This window comes from Ochotona curzoniae, unplaced genomic scaffold (genome assembly GCF_017591425.1).
Source record: "Ochotona curzoniae isolate NIBS_2020 unplaced genomic scaffold, NIBS_Ocur_1.0 contig_4612, whole genome shotgun sequence".
NCBI lineage: Eukaryota > Metazoa > Chordata > Mammalia > Lagomorpha > Ochotonidae > Ochotona > Ochotona curzoniae.
Genome location: NW_024466343.1, coordinates 5,221,836 through 5,241,265, shown reverse-complemented (window position 1 = coordinate 5,241,265; position 19,430 = coordinate 5,221,836). Strand labels below are relative to the sequence as shown.

General features: G+C 40.4%; 1 protein-coding gene across 1 annotated transcript in view; it reads left to right on the top strand.

Annotated features, from left to right (window-relative positions):
- The window catches only part of ERICH3 (glutamate rich 3), a 115,934-nt gene that overhangs the window by 45,474 nt on the left and 51,030 nt on the right, over positions 1 to 19,430 (top strand). The window contains exons 8-9 of the mRNA XM_040987248.1: positions 9,811 to 9,991; positions 18,361 to 18,547. Coding sequence (XP_040843182.1) covers positions 9,811 to 9,991; positions 18,361 to 18,547 — 368 coding nt within the window. The remainder of the gene's footprint in view (positions 1 to 9,810; positions 9,992 to 18,360; positions 18,548 to 19,430) is intronic.

Genomic DNA, 19,430 nt, shown 5'->3' with positions numbered 1-19,430 from the left:
CAACCCCCTCCATTCCAAATGAAAGCAGGGATAGTCTTCTCCCTGACTTTTTTAAAGTATGTGTTTCAAAAATTACTATTATTGAGGTATGGCAAGGCCTATGTATCAGAAGAAGATACCATTGAAATTAGAATTTGTTACTCATAGTTGCCAAGAGGAGACATCATACTGTTTTCATCAGGGTTTTATCCAGAATTGTATTGAATCACTTGTCTGGACATGGTGGCTCAGCTAAGTTGATTGATAGCACCAACCGTCATACCACAGCAGGCAGGGTTGCAAAGGAATCATGGGGATAGGTATGGGGGCAGAACGAATGAGGGGGAAAGTGTGGATCAAACCCATTACTGCAGTTTCCATGAGAAGGAATTGGTGAGGAAGGGGAAGCAGGTTTGAGACTGAGAGGCTAATTTTGACTCTGGAGTGGTGGGGCACCTCAGAGTTGCTTGATACCCAGTCTTTGGATAATTATGGCACAGCTATTTTTGGTAGAGTATACAGCCAGATGGAAGATGGGGTTGCAGTAGGCAGATGTAGTCTCTAGATTGGTTGGTTTTCAGATGAAAGGTACCCTCCTAGGCAAATCTGTAACTATCTGCAGATACTGTTTAGCCTTGAGAGGGCAGTTTCTACAGTTGATGATGCCCCAGATGCTAAAACGTCAGAATAAAAAGTCAAGTTTAATACACTGGCATTCTATCCCACTACAGCTTTCTGCCTTGCTTCCACAGCTGGAGAGTGGCTGGCTGGTTTGACTATTGCTTGCTTCCCTCTTACTTCAGATTTGTTTTATTTTCTGGTGTTAAATCACCTACCTTCAAATCATCTGTTTTTTTTTTCTCATTTTGTTACATGTTGTCATGATTCTTCCCTTTTGTCACCTTTTAATAAAAGACGGAAGTTTATACTTAATTATGACAATAATGATTAATTCTATGACTCCGCCTAAGACTGTTCTACTTTTCAATTGTTAATATACAGCTTGTTAGAATTATAAGACTGTTTTGATTGCCCTAGAATGCACAAAGTTCTGTAAAATCTTGCTTAAATACTATAAACTGATAAATTTAAATAAAAAGAAAGTGCCCCTCCCCCCAAAAATCTTCTTTACACTATCCTCAGAGTTTTTCTTGACATTTTTTAAACATTCTGTTTTCTAGATGGACTGTAATAATATTTTCCCCTGGTCTTCCACATGGGAGCAGAGGCCAAAAAGCCCAGGCCATCATCTGCTGCATTCCCAAACATGTTAGCAGGGAGTTGGATTCAGAGTGAAGGAATCATGACTCGAACTGTTACATATTTGGGATGCTGGCATTTCAGAAAGCAGCTTAGTATATTATGCCACAACCCCAGTCCCAATGGCTGTATCCCTTTCAATCAACTTTCAATATGTTTTTCCAATTTCTATTCCAGTCAATGTATTACATTCACATATTTTTACTGTTGCTTTTCCTCACCTGTGATCTCAGGTTTAAGAATGCCAAGGAAAACATCAGCATGATTTTAGTATAAGGTAATTCACTAATTGTCATTGCAGTTTGCTAACTACAAACCAACATGATTTGAAAAGCAATTTTTTTTTATAATAAAATTTATTTTGACATTCTTTACATACTTAGAGTAAGAAGGTTCAAGGGCTACAGGAAAGTGGATAATACTAATATGTTTTCCATATTGTTACCTTCATGTTTAAAAGGGGGGTATTAAGGGAGAAGGCCCACCCAATTTCCCACCCTCCCCAAGTCCTGGGTGTAGGGCATGCTCTGAGGTTCTTGCTCAAGTGGCCCTGACATTGCAACAGTTATGAATCGCTGTCAATCCTGCCGCTCCAAGCACTATGAGGTCTTTGAAAAATCCACTGATTGACACAGTCCATCATAGCTGAGATGGTTGGTTGACCCGTTCTGTCTTCTCTCTTTTCTTCGTTAGGGTTCTGAGTCCAGCATTTAGATTAGGAAGATCTCCAAAGAAACTTCTTGTATGTGCTAACAAGTATAGGGCCTGGCACCGTCCATCGCTCCAATCAGCTGGTGGTTGCGATGGCTGGGTTGGTTCTGTTTTCACTCCCGACTTCCACTGGAACCAATGGCTGTTGCAGTCCAGCCTGGTTCTGCCCAGCACATACTTGGTCCTCACCTAAACCAGTGGGAGCTGTAGCCTAGTTGGAGCGACCCACAATAACCCCCACCAGGACCGCCCCTACTCTGGTTTGCCAGTAAGTGTAGCAGTAATCCAGTCTGTCCCACACCCCATTCCACCCCAGCCGCTGTTTAGTTTTATGTCCTCCCGTGAAAGTGGTAACCCAAGAGGGATGAGCCCACTATTACCCTCCCAGGCCTCTCCCACTCCCAGATTCCAATTGATGCTGCCCAAACAAACCTCGCCCACTTTAATTTGTTTGCACCAGTAGGAATAATCCGCCAAGCCCGGCTTTTCCCTGATCTAGTCCACACGGGGCGCACAGGTGTGGTAGCTCTGCCTAGTCAGGTCTGCCCCCATCCCAGCCCATGCTCTCCTGCGGAAGTAGCTATCCTGCAAAGGAACCCTCCCTTATTCCCCTGCTGGCTCTGCCTACTTCCTTTCTTGTTCTCAGGCTGGTTGGACGCTGCGGTCCCCTCTGGTACAGGCAACCTCACCTCGGCATTCTGTATTGTGCACTGGTCTTTGTTGCGACTGAACCTGGGTCGACCCACACTGGTGCTTGGATTTGCCAGTGGATGACGTGGACAGATTCAGCCTGGTCTTGCCCCCACGTCTGCCAAGTGTATGCCAGTGGGTAGCTTCCCATGGCCTTTCCTGGGCTGTTTCCTATCATGTTTCTTGCGCTTACCTGCCGGGTCTGTGTCCTGCCAGAGGAGTTGCCCAGGCTCCTCCATCAGAACCTCTCCCAATGCCAGGTTACACGCTTACCAGTGGGTCCATGAGCCAACCCTACTCAGTCCACCTCCTGTCATAGCAGGAACTGTGGCTTTTCCTGACTGGCCTTCCACCCAATCTGGTTCTTGCTGTTGGATGTTCCAGCCCAGCCATGGTTTGTCCATACCTACGTATGGCTCACACATGGCTCAGTAGGGGTTTGAGACCTTGCCTAGTCTATCACACATCTGCCCTGGTCCTCCAGAACACCAGGGGGAGTTGGGGTCCAGCCTGGTTCGGTGTATCCAATCCCAGTCCACACTTGTGCCAAGGGAGACTGCAACTGTATCCAGATCAGAACGCAGCCCCCCTTCCAGGCCACGCGCCTCTTTGTGGGAACCTCAGCCCAGCTAGGGTTGTCCCCTTTGCTCCCCAACCGGGTCTGTTCCCAGCCATAGCTCACTCGCATGCCAGTGGTTGCTCAGACTCAGCTTGGCACAGCTCCTCACTTGTCCCAACCTCTGCCTTAGACACTGTGGCTTCGTGTCCCTGGCTCCCGCAGACCAGTAGGTACAAGAGCCTAGCTTGGCATGACCTTTGCTCCCTCCTGGTTTCAAGTTTTACTTGTGGGCTAAGGTTTGCTCATTCGTACCAGATCTACTCTGTTCCCTACCAGTTGACACGCTAGCCAGCCGTTGGAGCTACTTTTGTAGGACAAGCCCCAAGCCCAGGCTTCTGCATGGACTGGTACTTGGTGCCCAGCATTATTAGTGATTACAAATTTTGCAAGGAAAAGTTACTGCCTGTTTGAGGTCCGAGAATCACAATGGGTTCAACCTGGAGCTAATTAAGCAGCGACTCAAAGAACAAAATCCCCAGAGGGCGGCGGGTGGGTGCCGGACCTGCCCAGTCCCAGAGGCCTCCCCCCTCGGGTCTACTCACCCCGAAGGAAGCAGCCTCTGGAACCCAGCAGGCCCGGACACGGCTCACCATGTGCCCATGGCGGCCGTCCGGAATCCAGGCATGAGACGCCCCGTCCTGAGACCCACCAGCTGCCGGGAGGCTGCTGGAGGTTTAAAATTCCCAGGCCCAAGGTCGCGCCCCTCCCAAATCCCCTTCACCGCCCAATGAGGGCGGCGGGTGGGTGCCGGACCTGCCCAGTCCCAGAGGCCTCCCCCCTCGGGTCTACTCACCCCAAAGGAAGCAGCCTCTGGAACCCAGCAGGCCTGGACACGGCTCACCATGTGCCCATGGCGGCCGTCCGGAATCCAGGCATGAGACGCCCCGTCCTGAGACCCACCCTGAAAAGCAATTTGAATAGCCAGTCTACAATCAAAATATCTTAGCATTTGGCCTTGTGGGAGGAGATCTTGCAAGAAAGGGAAAGCCAAAGCAGCTTCTGATGTTGCTACAGAGCTGGGAGTTCAGAGGAATGCTCCTGTTGGGCCATCTGCCTGGCCCAGCAGGGTCAAGATGCCTTTGCTCTTGGGTTCAATACCCTGATGCAGCTCTTGATTCTGGCTTCCGATCAATGCATGTTCCGGAAGGCAGCTGTGATGGCTTAAGTGACTGCATTCATGCAATCCACATGGGAGACCTGGGTTCAATTCCTGGATCCTGACATTGGCTTCAGCTCAGCTCTGGCATTTTGGGAGCATTTGAGAAATTAACCAGGATGTCAGAACTCTCTCTCTCTCTACCTTTCTCTGTCTTTCAAATTAATTAAGTAGAATAATTTTAAAAATATGAGACAAAATCTTTTTTTTTTGAAAAGGAAAGGGAGGATATATTCCTTGCTACATCATTTATGTATTTTCTTTTTAAATTGTTTAATTGATTTTATTGAGAGAGGTCAAGTATCATGTTTCACCATGCATTTCACTTTGAATTATAGATTTTGTAGTTGTTCTAATTACTAGTTTTTTTGTTACAAAGGTCCAGGTAAGACTTGATAAGATTGAGAGTTCACTAGGACTTGGGTTAAGTAATTGGGAGGAGTTGTTGTCCAGCAAGTGCTGATAGTATAGGGGGTTGACTTGCTGTTTTAATTACCTGTATCCCATATGTGTACATGTATGTACCTGTATACATGGGATACAGGTAACTGTATAACTTGCTTGTTCAAGTCCTGGCTACTCCATTTTTTTATCCAGTTTCTGCTAATATGTTCTTGGACAGAGGACATTGTGGGCAACTATTCGAGTCAGTCTTACCAAAATCAGAGACCTGGATTGAGTTACAGGCTCATGGCTTCAGCCTCGTCCCAGTCCTGGCTGCCACAGCCATCTGGGGAGTGAATCAGAACAAAGATGCACTCTCTTTCATTCTTTCTCACTCTTTTGCTCTGTCTTTCAAGTAAACTTTTTGTTTTAATGTAAATAATCGAAAGAATGAGAACATTTAAATATATAAAACCTTTTTAAAGATTTGTATACTTATTTATTTGAAAAGGAGAATCTCAGCCTAGGATAGAGAGAGACAGAGGGAGACATCTTTCATCTGCTGCTCAATATGACTGGGGCTGTGCCAGGCCAAACCCAGGAATCCTGAGCTTTTTCTGGGTTTCCCACATAGGATCTAAGCACATATACCATCCTTCACTGCTTTCTCAGGTGCTTTAGCAGTGGGGGTGTGGACGGCGGGGGCGGGGGGCGGGGGAGGCATGGATTATTAGTGGAGCAGTGGGACTTAAACCAGTGCCCCAGACACTGCAGGTGGCACTTCAATTCACTAAGTCACAGTGTCAACTGCAACACCTGTAAGATCTTTGTTATACCCTTACATACATTTGGGCAGGGATAAAATAGATTTCACTGAATACTTTTAATTTAAAAATAAATGTTGCAAGTACATGATGAGTAACTGCTTAACTATGCAATGAGCCTGCTGCTTGCTCAGATAGCAAGATAGTAGATAATCTGAAGATAAATGAACATTCTAAGCAACTGGAAAATGAAGGAAGAAAGATAATAAGCTTTAGCTGGGCAGGGGCATGTGGCCTTGTTCCTGCTCTTGAAATGCAGCTAAATTTTCATAGGAGGTTTGGTTTTAATACTTGCTTGAGAATGGGAGAAAGGTCCCAGAAACCTTGTTAAAATTTCATCAGTCCTGGGTCATTATAACCTTGGAAGATAGTAAGTTTAGAAGCAATTTAGTCAATGAAAGAAATGATTGTTTATTTCCTAGTGCATGTCTTTTATCAAGAGCTGTCACATAGGCCTCTTAATAGAACTCAGAAAAGTTTACTTGGTGGCAATAATTGGGGAATATTTTCTGAAACAGAATGAAGTAACTAGACCCAAGAGAAAAGCTATGTTGCCATCAGAAATACATTTTTGCAGGAAAAAAATATGAGTGGTAGAAATGAAGACGGGTAAGGACTACCAATATCTTTATTAGTATTTTCCCAAGCTTTTCTCCTTCATTTTTCAACTTGTACATGTGACATAGGCCTTTCCTCCATTCTGATCCAAATATTATCTTACATTTATATTGTGCTTTTCTCCCCAAAGCTCAGTTGTCTATCTCTAAATCCACTTGACTACAGAAAGTGTTGCCTAACAGAAAAGGTATACATTAATTAATCAGTCATTTTATTAAATGCTCCAGCAAGAGCTTGGAGCTGGGTTTGCCTTAGGTCTACCGACTGTGCAGTGGCTCTCTCGTGGCACAGGCAAGAGGAAATATGGTTTAGGATATTGCAGTTAGAGTGCAGGTCAGCTTTCATGTATGGAGATGTCTCTAACCTATAAAAGATTACCCAGTTTGCTAATTGGCCCTTGTGACCTTTGATGTCTCTGAGTTATATCTAGTGAAGATATCTATAGCTTCCTGTGTTTTGAAGAGCAGAGTCTGTGCAGAGTCAAAGGCCGTTTGCTTGACTTGAACTTCTCCCTCCTCCAAAACACCATTTACTCTGTTCAGGAAGTGGTGTGTAGAATTTCATTTCAACAGGTGTATCTCCTCCAGTTTTTGCTTTAGAAAAATATAATTAAATGAAAAAGAAAATCCTTTGAGGTAGAAGGGGATGAGTTTGGGATGGAAATATTTTCATGCTTCCTTCAAATTTTTTGTTGCGTCTTTGATTTGCTTAAAAATGTGTGCTTCCCATGCATTGATAATTGAATGAAGTTAAACTCAAATAATGGCCTTGGATCCTCTGCAAAGTGACCTCTCTACATTTCTCATTTAGCTAAAAACTGATTTTTAGAAAAAGTGAAGTAGACTAAAAGCAAAGCCTGCCTTTCAGAGTTCTCAACACCTTCAACGTTCTCCCTAGACCCTCTAAAAATCTTTCAACTACTCCTTTCTCTCTGTCTATTCTTCCTTTTCTAGTTCCTAGATCTACTTCCTCCTCCGCTCCTTTGAGTTTAGGTAAAATCTATTCTCCTCAGGGTAATGAGAACCCTTCATAAGGTAAATTAAGAGAAAATTTGCTGGCATATAAGAGTAATGCATCTTTAAAAATAAATTGTGGCCTGGCGAGGTGGCCTAGTGGCTAAAGTTCTTGACTTGCATGCACCGGGATCCCACCTGGGCTCCAGTTCTAATCCCAGTGGCCCCACTTCCCAGCCAGCTCCCTACTTATAGCCTGGGAAAGCAGTCAAGAATGGCCCAAAGCCTTGGGGCCCTGCACCCACACAGGAAATCTGGAGGAAATTTCCTGGCTCCTGGCTTCGGATTGGCTCAGCTCTGGCTGTTCTGGCCACTTGGGGAGTGAATCATCGGAGGGAAGAACTTCCTCTTTTGTCTCTCCTCCTCTCTATTTCTGACTTTGCAATAAGAATAAATAAATCTTTGAAAAATTGAAGAACACATAACATTTATAGAATAATTTAAAATATAATATCTATACTTAAAATTGTCTATATGATTATGTTGATAATAAAAAATAACAATTTTCTAAAAAGCTTCTGTACAGCAAAAGAAACAATTAACAAAGTGAAAAAGCAACCAACAGAATGGGAGAAAATTTCTACATACTCCACAAGTGATAGGGGACTAATATCCAGGATTTACAAAGAACTTCCAGGGACAGAAACAAACAAACAAAAAACCAATCCTGTAACAAAATGGACAAAGGAAATGAACATTTTTCAAAAGAACAGATTCAAATGGCTAACAGACATATGAAAAGATGCGCAGGCTCCCTAGCCATCAGAGAGATACAAATGAAAATCACTTTGAGGTACCACCTAACTCCAGTGAGACTGGCCTACATTCAGAACTCAGCTAACACCACCTGGTGGTGTGGATGTGGGGAGAAAGGCACCCTGCTTCACTGCTGGTGGGAGTGTAGGCTAATCTAAGGGAACCACTGTGGAAATCAGTATGGAGAGCACTTGGAGAATTGCAAATAAATCTGCCTTATGACCCAGCTATCCCACTCCTAGGAATATAGCCAATAGAAATGAAATCTCCATATGAGAAGGGGATTGGTAATCCTATATTTGCAGCAGCACAATCCACAATAGCAAAGACATGGAAACAATCCAGATGTGTGTCCAAACAAGAGTGGTTAAAGAAACTGTGGAACATCTACTCCATGAAATATTATTCAGCTATTAAGAACAATGAAATTACACTATTTACAACTAGGTGGTCCCAACTAGAGACTGTTATCCTCAGTGAAATGAGTTACTCACAAAAGAACAAATATCATGTTCTCTCTTGTATAAGGAAACAAGCATGGAAAGTGTAACTTCAATAATCTGATCCATACTGATTTTTTCATGTTTCTTGTTTGCTTTTTTGGCTGTATTCTATGTGTTTTGATGTTTTTTATTTCAGTTTTATTTATTCCAAATAGTTTCTTTTTTCTTGTTGAATTCATTGCTGGCTCATGGATTACATGGTGTCATCATTTTTCCCAAGAGACTTTGTGTTTCCTTTTTGTCACCCATGTGTTTTTTACTCAGTGGTGCGTTTTTTCATGGTGCTGTAATTTGTTGTTGTTGTTGTTGCCGTTGTTGCTTGTTCCAACTCATACCAGTTGTTGACCTTGTTTCATGGATACTCAATCATGGAAATGTATAGTGATGGAGTACTGGGATCTACCATATCCATCCCTGCTTCCAGACAAAAGATGGATTCATAATGAAACTGATGCACGTGTGTAGACCATGGGATGCTAGACTATCTGACAGTGTCTGTACCAGCAATGTTGTGGTACACTTAAATAAGAGACTGATGGAATTAGGAATCCTTATGAAGGACTATACCACTGTAGTAAAATGGGAAAATCAGTTGGAGGGTGAGTGGGGGGAAATTCTAGTCTATGTAAAATTGTACCACATAATTCAAAAATTCAAAATTATATATATATAGACCTATCTATATATATAACAAATTTCTTTCTTTTGCTTTTTATTTAACTTAAATGCCTCTTGAGAAACTGAAAAATTGTAGTCATGTACCCTATATAGTCCCTAATTTAGAGAGACAGTAGAATTAACTGAATGTATACAGCTTTCTGTGAACTACCTAAGCACAGTGCTCAATTGTAAAGACAAAGCAGTCAACTACAGAAATTATTACACAATCATAATTGATGCCAATTCAAAATAGAATAAGGTGATGTCACCAATATCTGTTTCAATTTTTAAGAACCAATGAAGAGAATTAGAAGTAGTCTCTTTCCAGTGCCATTAATATTTTTGGCATATATATGAAACACACATAGAATCCTAGAAATAAAAATATGACAGATTTGCTGAAATCTACATTTGCATTAAAATACAAAGACAAAGCACATTAGCTATAGTTGCTCAAAACTATGTCTATTTTATAAGATGCTTGATTTCATTGCACTATGTAGTTAACCTTGTAAAGATTTTGTTGCTACATGTTTAAAAATAACCTTTTCTGTTCATATTCCAATGTCATCTGAGACTAAGAACTCTGATTAGGAAGTAATTAGTTAATAAGCTTCATTTTTTTTATTTATTCCAGGATTCAAGAAAGATTCATAAAACATCACTGCATAGTAATGCAGCTATTACAATGATTTATTTGGGGAAAAATGTGCATCTCTCTTGTGATAACTCTGACTTCAGAGATGAAATAAAAGTTTATCAACAGCACTGTGGTGGGGAGAACCTTTGTGTCTACAAGGGCAAGCTACTTGAAAAAGGTACATATAAAATGTGAATTTCTTTTAATTGCCTGAAGTTGATGCTATAGATAAGCTGTTGTTGACATAATATCCAAACGACTTCAATCACTTTATGAAATTATGCATATCCAGGGACTTATAAACCAGCTGCCTAAAAGTAAATCTAGATTTACTGCCGCATGATTGAAACTGAAGTAGCAATTACTCTTGCAGTTTGTGGAAGAAAGATTTGGAGTGATTTAACCTGGTAACAGATTAATTTGGGGATAGACATAGATATATGATCATTCAAATATTGCATGAATAAGTTGTCCCCCAAATTACAATTTAACTATTTAGCTTGCCATAGTGAATTATATCATGCATTATTCTAAGAGGAAAACAGCAGATTGGCAATTCATTCTTTGGAGGTATGCTGAGATAAAATCACAAATCCAATAAACTCCAGGGTGAATCACACCTAAATAACTTGGTTTAAAACTCGGCTAAATGGCTTTTTAGAACATTTATGCTATTACTTGCTAATAAATCCATGCTTGTTGGCATAAGATACCTTCCATACTCAACACAGGTTTTAAAATAATGTATTGTGCTATCTTTCTTCAGTTGTGAGTTGTGTGGAGTAACAATGAGAAGAAGGTTTAAAGGATCATATTTGCTACTTTCTTGCTTAAGAAATCATTTATAGAGTCATGCTATATTTTGTCAATTAAGTTAAATATTTATACTTGGGTAAGCTTCAAATAACATTTGGAGATACACAGAGAACATATAACATTGGGGATACAAAGAGAATTTTTACTTTTTACTTTTGTTCTTTCTGTGTTCCCCATTAGTCAGAAAGAGTGATTCTGTGGGTAGAAGTTTGGCCTAATGGTTAAGCTCTAGTTAAGATAACTCAGTCTCATATCCAAGGCCCTGGGTCCTATGCCTATCTCCAGGTCTTATTAGCGTCTTGTCAGTGGGAATTCTGGCAAGCAGCAATGATGGTATGCACTGTTGAATTGTTGCCATGCTCACGAGAAACTTTTGCTGGGTTCCTGGGCTCCCGATTGTACTCCCAAATTTTGTGTGCATTTGGGAACAGGCAGCAGAGAGGAGCATTCTGCCTATCGATTATCTATCCCTTTCTCTCTGTCTCTATCTCCATTCTTGTCTATAAATATGTAAAAAGGCTAACAACTCACTGTTTATAAGCAAAATGCCTCAACATAACACTGACTGTTAATTATATTAACTTATGTCCTTAAAAAGAAATCATAGCTATATATCTAGGAATTATATACTTAAAAAAAAATCCCAACACAAAAATTGAGTGTGTGCTTAAATTTAGTTTTAACTTAAAGAACAACAATGCAATGTTTTATCACGCCAGGAACAATTTTTCTCACTTTGTGTGTTTGGTGGGAATTTACTATGTCTCATTTTGAGATAGAGTGCCTGAGCGCTTCCCCTCTAGTTAGTACCAGAGGAAAATGAGAGCAGTTTGGAGGCAGTGCAGCTTCCTATGGTCTCACATCCAGCTCTGGATACACGTAAGAGCAGATCCTGGACCACAGACTGGGAACAAAACCTTTGCTCAGTCAGTTCCATGCTGCCCCAGTTACCTTACTCTCAACTGCAAGAAATTTCAGGAGGATGTGAACTCATAATCATGGTGGCATAGATACATGCATTTATTTTTAAAGTATGATTCCAGTTAATAATTTAGGTGAATTGTTGAAATTAGCTATAGTCAAAATTGGAAATAACATCATGAAAATTTTCCTGGGCTTCAGATCACAATTTATTCAGCAAAATGCATTTATTATGTGTGTTTGACTGCTGGAAAATGTGATAGAGAGAAACAAAATCCATTCTTCAGTGAGGCTAGCTGAATGATTCTGTGCTAGATGAGATACCCTGTGTGCTGAAAGTGCAGTATCAACAAATCTGGGAGACAGGCTGGTACTTGACTCAGAGTTAGTTTGCACACACATATTGAGCCTCGGACTTTTTGTGATGGTGCTTGGCTGTCATGAATAATAGGGTGGAATGAGGATTTGAATAATTGAATACTGTCCACACAATAATTTTGTTTCGGCTTGCCCTTGGTTGCCAGGAAAGTAATTGTCCAAAATTGAAAAGTTGGGTGTCTCAGAGTTGACTTGTGCTTCAGCAATCTTAGCAATTTAGTTAGACTGAAAAGAATGTGCCCTTTTTGAAAATCAAAGCTGTGCTTGATTCAGTGAAATGTGAATAGGTTTTTAGAAGCTTTTTGCTAAAAAAAGAATGAGGGCCTTCAATGTTGTGCTTGGAGCAGTAAACTCATTAAAAAGTGGCATTTGTTAATTTGTCTTGCTATTTTATTAGAAATAACAAAATCATGTAGGAAAGTGGCAAGTGCCCCTTTTATTTTACAGTAACTCATGATGTCTTGCAGTTTGATTTTAGCCTTCAAACTGCAAGTTGATTGTTTACTGTATACACCTGTGAAGGCTCTGAAGGCTTTCTGCTGCTTGTACACAGCATAATTTCTTTACCAGCATGTTAGTTTGCCATGTTTATCTTTAAAACAAGACAAACTGTGGCCTCTGGGGCTAATGTGGAGCAAAGAACAATGTTAACTTTTTGCCTGGCCTGCTTTTAATTCCTTCCTTTGCTGCTTAATTTTCTTATACCTCCATAACTTCCTTCTTTTATACCCCTCTGTGCAATCTTCATTAGTCCCTCAAAGGTGGTCCTTACTGACCTTTACCTCACACACTCTCTTATTTTGCCTTTTCTTGTGCTAAATTCTTTGTCCTTTTTTTCTGCATTTAATAACTGACATCTTAGCCATCTTTTAGGACTCAGATGGAGGCCCTACAGCCTTGCTAGCTGACTTTTGCTGTTTATCCCATGGCCAATGCTCTGAATTATAATAATAAAAAAATCTGAAAAAATTTATTTTACTCTGATTTATAGAGACTGGTTTTTATTTACATATTTTATATATTTATCATTTTAATTTTTAAAAACAGCTTATTGAAGAATAAACAACATGGATCTGCTAAAAGTGCATGATCAATTATTTTTAGGAATTGTACAGAGTTGTACAATCAGTATCCCAGATCAGTATTAGGGTAACTCAAGTACTCATTGGCAGCTAGTCTTACTCTCATAGCCAGCCCCAGGAAGCCACTGAATAGCATTTTTTTTTTTGAGAGGCAGGCAGGCAGACAGACAGGCACGCACACACACACAAACACACACACACACAGAGCCAGCTCCCATCTGACAGCTCACTTCCCAAATGCCCACGGTGAGCAGAACTGGACAATGCAGAAACCAGGAACTGCAAACTCAACCTCCCAGGTGAGTATTAGGATGTTGTCACTGGAGCCATCATTTCTGCCTTCCAGTTTTTGCATTAGCAGGAAGACGGAGTCAGAAGCTGCTGCTAAGGATCAAGCCTCTATATGCAAGCACGAGTCTTAATCAGTAGTCTGAACATTTGTCCCAAAGTCTTTGAGAATTATGTTTTGGTAGTGATTGAGCATCCCTAATCTGAATACCTGAAATACAAACTGTCTCAAAATCTGCCATTTTTGAGTGTTGACATGATAAGCAAAAGCTTACAGATTTTGTAGATTTTCAGGTTTTAACTTTCAGGTAGGGATTTTTTTTTTTTTAATTGGAAAGGCGGATATACAGAGAGGAGAGACAGAGAGGTATATCTTCCGTCCAATGATTCACTCCCCAGGCGACAGCAATGGCTGGAGCTGAGCCAATCCGAAGCCAGGAGCCTCTTCCGGGTCTACCACTCAGGTGGTGCAGGGTCCCAAAGCTTTGGACCGTCCCCGACTGCTTTCCCGTGCCACAGGCAGGGAACTGGATGGGAAGCAGTGCTGCAGGGATTAGAACTGGTGCCCATATGGGATCCCGGGCGTGCAAGGCAAGGACCTTAACCACTGCGCCATCGTGCTGGGCCCTCAGGTAGGGATTTTAAACTAATAATTGGTATGGTTATATACCCAAATCCAAAAATACCCCTTCAAAATCTGAAATATTTCTGGTTTCAAGTGTTTCAAGTATGAAATATTCAGCCTGTATCTATTAGTGGGTGTTCTGTTCTTATACTGCTGAATATATTCCATTGTATGCTTAAGCCATGTTTTCAAAATCTATCCTTGGTGCATGGACATTTGTTCTATTTCTAGTTGGGGTCTATTAAAATAATGCTGTTTTATGAACATATAGATACAAATTTTGTGTAGAACTATGTTGCTTTGCCTTTTGATTCAACCCTAGGTGTGATGCCATATCCCTTTTGCTTTACATGTATTTTTTTTTGCTGTTTTTGAAAACTGGATATTTCAGATAGTGCATTATAGCTATAATGAACTGTGGATTCTGATGTTTCCCTATCAAAAATTACCTTTGTTCCTAATTTGAGTATGTGTGAGTTTTGTTGTTTATTTAGTAACTTATCTAGAATAGATCTGAGAAATACAGTCTTCATCACGCTAGTGGACAGCTAGGAATGTTTAACAAGATTTTTTAAAATTACAATTTTTGCTTAGTTTGGTAATCATCATTGATTTTTCAGAGATTAGGCTCAAATGCTCAGAGCCAGCAGAGCCTTCACCATGTGCCAGTGGATTTGTTTGTGGGTGTGTTAGTTTCCTGGAGATGATGTAACAAATGTCTCCCAAATGTGGCCTGAAACAACAGAAATTCCTAAATCTCACAGGTTTAGATGCAGAAGCCCAAACCAAGGTGCAGACAAGCTCAAGGGGATGATCTTCCTTGACTGCGGTCCTCTAGTGGCTATTGATGGTCGCTGGTATGCTTGAGTTATGGTTCCGTCACCCCATCTCTGCTTCTGTTTTTACTTGGCATTCTTTCTGGGTCTCTTCTTCCAAGAGCATCAGTCATTGGCATTAGGATGAAACTTGGGTTTAGGGTGTCATCCTCTAGATCCTTCACTAACCATCTGTGTGAAATTCTATATTCAAATAAGGTCAAATTTTGTGTTTGGAGTCTTGAATTTTTGGAGGGAATAATGCAACCCACTACAGTGGAATCAGAAAGGCATTCACAGTTTGAGCAATTTGTATATCTCTTCCAAACTTTTTTTTTTTCCACCACACTATCTTTTGTTTCCTCTGTGTATGTGCAAGGGGTTCTGATAGACTGAAACATGTGAATAGTTTGGGGTCATTCCCATCCATGCGGTTAACTGAGATATGTAAAGAGATATGAATGTCACAGTGGCTGCGTTATTACCTGGATCTCCCTGTATAATTTTGGGTTAGTACACTGGCTTGTTGCTAGCTCTAATTAGAGCAATAGTCTCAGGTTAGCAGAACCTCTGGCCTTCCCTGTTTAGCTTGCCTGAGAGGTTACTACTTATTACTAGCAAAGCCACATGTCAAAAATTTTTTTTGTCTTCTCCAAATCAAGTCAACCCCACTGACAGTGAAGCGGCTGCTTATTTATGGCCTGCCCTAGCCAATTAGAAGTGCTGTGAGGAAACAGCAGCAGGGGTGAGGCGTGAGAGCAGCACCAAGCAAGGATGCTGCAGAATCCAACTGCTTTTACCTAAAGTTCAGTAATTTTTCATGAATAAGTGCTGCTCACTTTACATTTTCAGTCTGTTTACAGAGACAATATGATGGGGAGGATGGATTTGGTGACCTCACTGCAGAAAGCCAGTGTATTAATTTTCCTTCTCCTGCTGAATTAGAGCTTCCTGAAGGAGGATGTGCCATGCAATGCTTTTCCAGTGTACTTATTTTCCTTTAGTGTGATCAGCAGCACTACCCGTTGTCAGTGAATAACACATAGCTACACTTTATAAATATTACAAAATGTGTTCGGATATCATACATTATATAATCTTAAAGATTGCTGTGTGAAATGAGTAGACTGGTGCTGACTTCTCACACATCATTCTCATTTTGTAAGTGAGAATGCTGAAATACTACAAAGTCAAATGGTTTACAGAGGAACATTCCACTAAGTGGAGAATAAGGCACAGACTCAAACGATGTATGATCTATATTTTTTCTATTTTCTTGTGAAAAAAAAAAGCCTGGTTGGGAGGTGTCCTTGTATGTTAAAATACAAAATTAGAAATAAATAATAAAATATTAAAGATAGTATCAATCCTTGTACAGTAAGATTGAAACAAGGTGAAAGAAAGTGGAATGTAGCTGTGTATATGCTTGAGCTATGTGGACATCAAATGGAAAGGAGTCACATCGAGAAGTTGATTTTCTCAGCATTTGCTTGACTTCATGATTTCTCTGGGTTAGATGTTTTGGGGCACAATGGTGCATCAGGATGGATAGCATGACATGAATGCAGGATTTGAATCTTACAATGACAGCAATCAGACATACTCTCTCATCACCATTTGAGGCATCCATTTATCATGAAGGCAAATGGGCTTTTAAAGCTACTTGTGTCTTGGACACTAATTTTCTCCAGATTTTCCTTTTCTTTTTATTTTAATTCCTATCTCAAATTGTAAGGTATGAATGACAGAATTACTTTTTAAATAGTTTGGGCATTTGGAATGAGTTGCATATGATTCAGAATTTTTTTAAGGGATAAACATATAATATTTAAAGATGCTATCAAGGAAATAATGAAATGATTGATATTGCATATTGTTTATCAAGATAATAGTTCCTTAATTATTTTCAAGGGGCGTGTGTGTGATTTCTCTGGGGTCTTGTGAATCAGAGATATATACACAAGCCTCAACTCCTCTGGAGTTCACAAGCATGCAGGGCAGCACACATCCAGGTCAAGGTTTCTGAAGTCGATTCTGGGATCAGCAGCATTAGCATCACCTGGAAGCATTTTAGAAATGCAAATTCTTGTACCCTGACCCAGACTTACTGACTTGGAAAGCTAAGCATGAAGCCTAGCAACCTATGGTTTAATAAGTCCTCTGGCTGATTCTAGTACATAGCTAAGTTTCAAATTACTGATGTGGCCATAGTTAAATCCATCTGTTATGTACAACAATAGAACATGCATGTGCAGTTGAAAGGTAGAATTGGAAAAGTCCAGGGAAGGTTTTTCTGCTTTTGTTTTTTAGTTTGTTTGATTTTTTTTTTTTTTGAAGAAAATGATACTAAAAGTGTTCCTGAGAAATAGCCTTCTGAATTGTTCTTTAGAGAATGTTTTCAGATTCAGGGTTTATGATTTGCTAGTTAGAACCCTATCATAAACATTTAAAATAGTTGGGGTTGGTTTTATGGTACCTCAAGTGAAGGTACCCTGCGTGTGATGCGGGCTTCATATAAAGGAGTACTGGCTGGAGACCCAGGTGTTCCACTTCCCTTCCAGCTCCCTGCTAATGTGCCTGAGATAGCATCAAAGGACAGCATGAGTTATTGGGTCGCTGCCACTTCTTGGGGTTTAATCGTGCCAGCAGGTCCCAAGGTCACCAGGGGTCAGGAGATAGTGTTGCTCAGCCAAAGAACCACCAGAGACAAGCTGGTGAGGAATATCTGCATTATCGTGCACAAGTTACAAGTTTCAAAGTTTAAGGAAGGGGAGGGCAGGAGGGCATCTTCCGGCAGCCTGTCCAGCCACCAAAGACACTGTAATTGGCTAGAAAGCATGTTTATTTCCTTTGACCTTCTCGTCATGTCAGAGGTCATGTTCATGTGGGAACTGTGCCTCAGATCTTGGGCAGGTAAGCTCTAAACCACTCCCACCAGATAGCAGGTTATAATTTCCAAATTCAAGCATAGTTTTCTATTAATGTACATTTGTCATGAGTCTTTTGCAAACTACTCATATGTTTGGAATTCTAGATTTGGCACTAAAACAAGCATCTTTTTTTATTGTAATTGTTATGAAAGGCAGATAAACAGATGGTGATAGAAAGAGAGCGAGATCTCATCCCCAAGTACCTGCAATGACTGGGACTGGGCCAAGCCAAAGCCTGGAGCCAATGACTCAATCCAAGCTGCCCGTGGGGGTGGCAGGGACACAATTACTGGAGCATTTTGCCTCCCAGGGTGTATATTAGCAGGAAGCTAGATTCAGAAGCCAGGATTGGGCATGGAACTCAGACTCTGTGATAGGGATACATATATCTTAATTGATATCCTTAACTACTAGTCTAACCCTACTACCTCACAGATTTATTCTTTAATTCCATTTTCCTATAAAAATCTGAAAGGTCACTATTTGTATCTATATGTCAAATCATTTTATAAAGATTCAAAATATTTGTTAAAAATGAAGGCAATAGAATGTGGTTTTAAGACCGAAAGTTCTCAGATGAAAAGATGCTATTAGAGCCCAATAGTGTATTTATCCAACAGAAGACAGTAATGTAGATGCTATCAACCCAAAGATTTGCTTTCACTAATGTCTTTCTTTCTTTCTAATTCCAGAAACCTTCCAATTTATTTCCAAAAGGCACCATGGTTTTCCCTTCAGTCTTACATTTTTCCTGAATGGAATACAGGTGAACAGGCTAAGCTCCTGTTGTGAATACAAGCATCGAAAAGGTTCCAGACTTGGAGGCAAACGAGGCTACTTTGGAATTGTGTGCGTGGAGAAAGCATCTCCTTGCTACAAGTATGGAGTTCAGTGTACTTTGGTGGGCGGCAAGTTTTGCCATATTTTCCTTCTTATGCGTTTGTTAGTATGATTTTCTGTGAAACTGGTTGAGAAAAATCAGTATAGAGAAATATCCATCTATATTAAGATTCAGTTATAATTTTGAATATACTTAAGTCATGACATAAATCAAATTAGCAGATGTATTCAGAGACAAAAGCTGATGATGTCTTAAATTCTGTCTCACTTTAAGTTTCGCCCTCCTCTATATTGCCTTTAATTGTTTCTGAAATGAAGAAGAGAGGAGTTTTATTCCATCCCACCTCCTGTCTGTTTAATAATTGATTTTGAACTAACCTCAGATATTTAACATTTTGTTTTTACTGGGAACGTTCAAAATTCTATTAGCTTTTCAAAAAAATTCAATAAATTATTGTCAACCATTGTTATCCCACTGTGCTACCGAACATTAGGAGTTATACCTCCTACCCAGGTGTACCCTAGTACCCTTTAACCATCATCCCTCTGTAACTCCTACCCTACAGCCTTCCTCAGTTCTGGTAAACACTATTCTAGTCCTACTTCTATGAGACCAACATTTTCGCTTCCACATATAAATGCACATGTGTAGTGTTTGTGTTTCTGTACCTCATTTCACATAAAATAATACCCTTCAGTTCCATCACTGTTGCTGCATATGACAGAATTTTATTTTCTTAATAACTGAGTATTTCATTGTATGTAAAAATAGACGACATTTTATCTGTTTGTCTATGTATTCTGTATTTTGGCTTTTGAACATGGTGTTGCCAGGAAAGTGGGATTTCTCTTTGACATACTTATTTCATTTCCTATCTGTTAATTCTGTTTTTGTTACCTACATGTTCAGTGTCATGTCTAA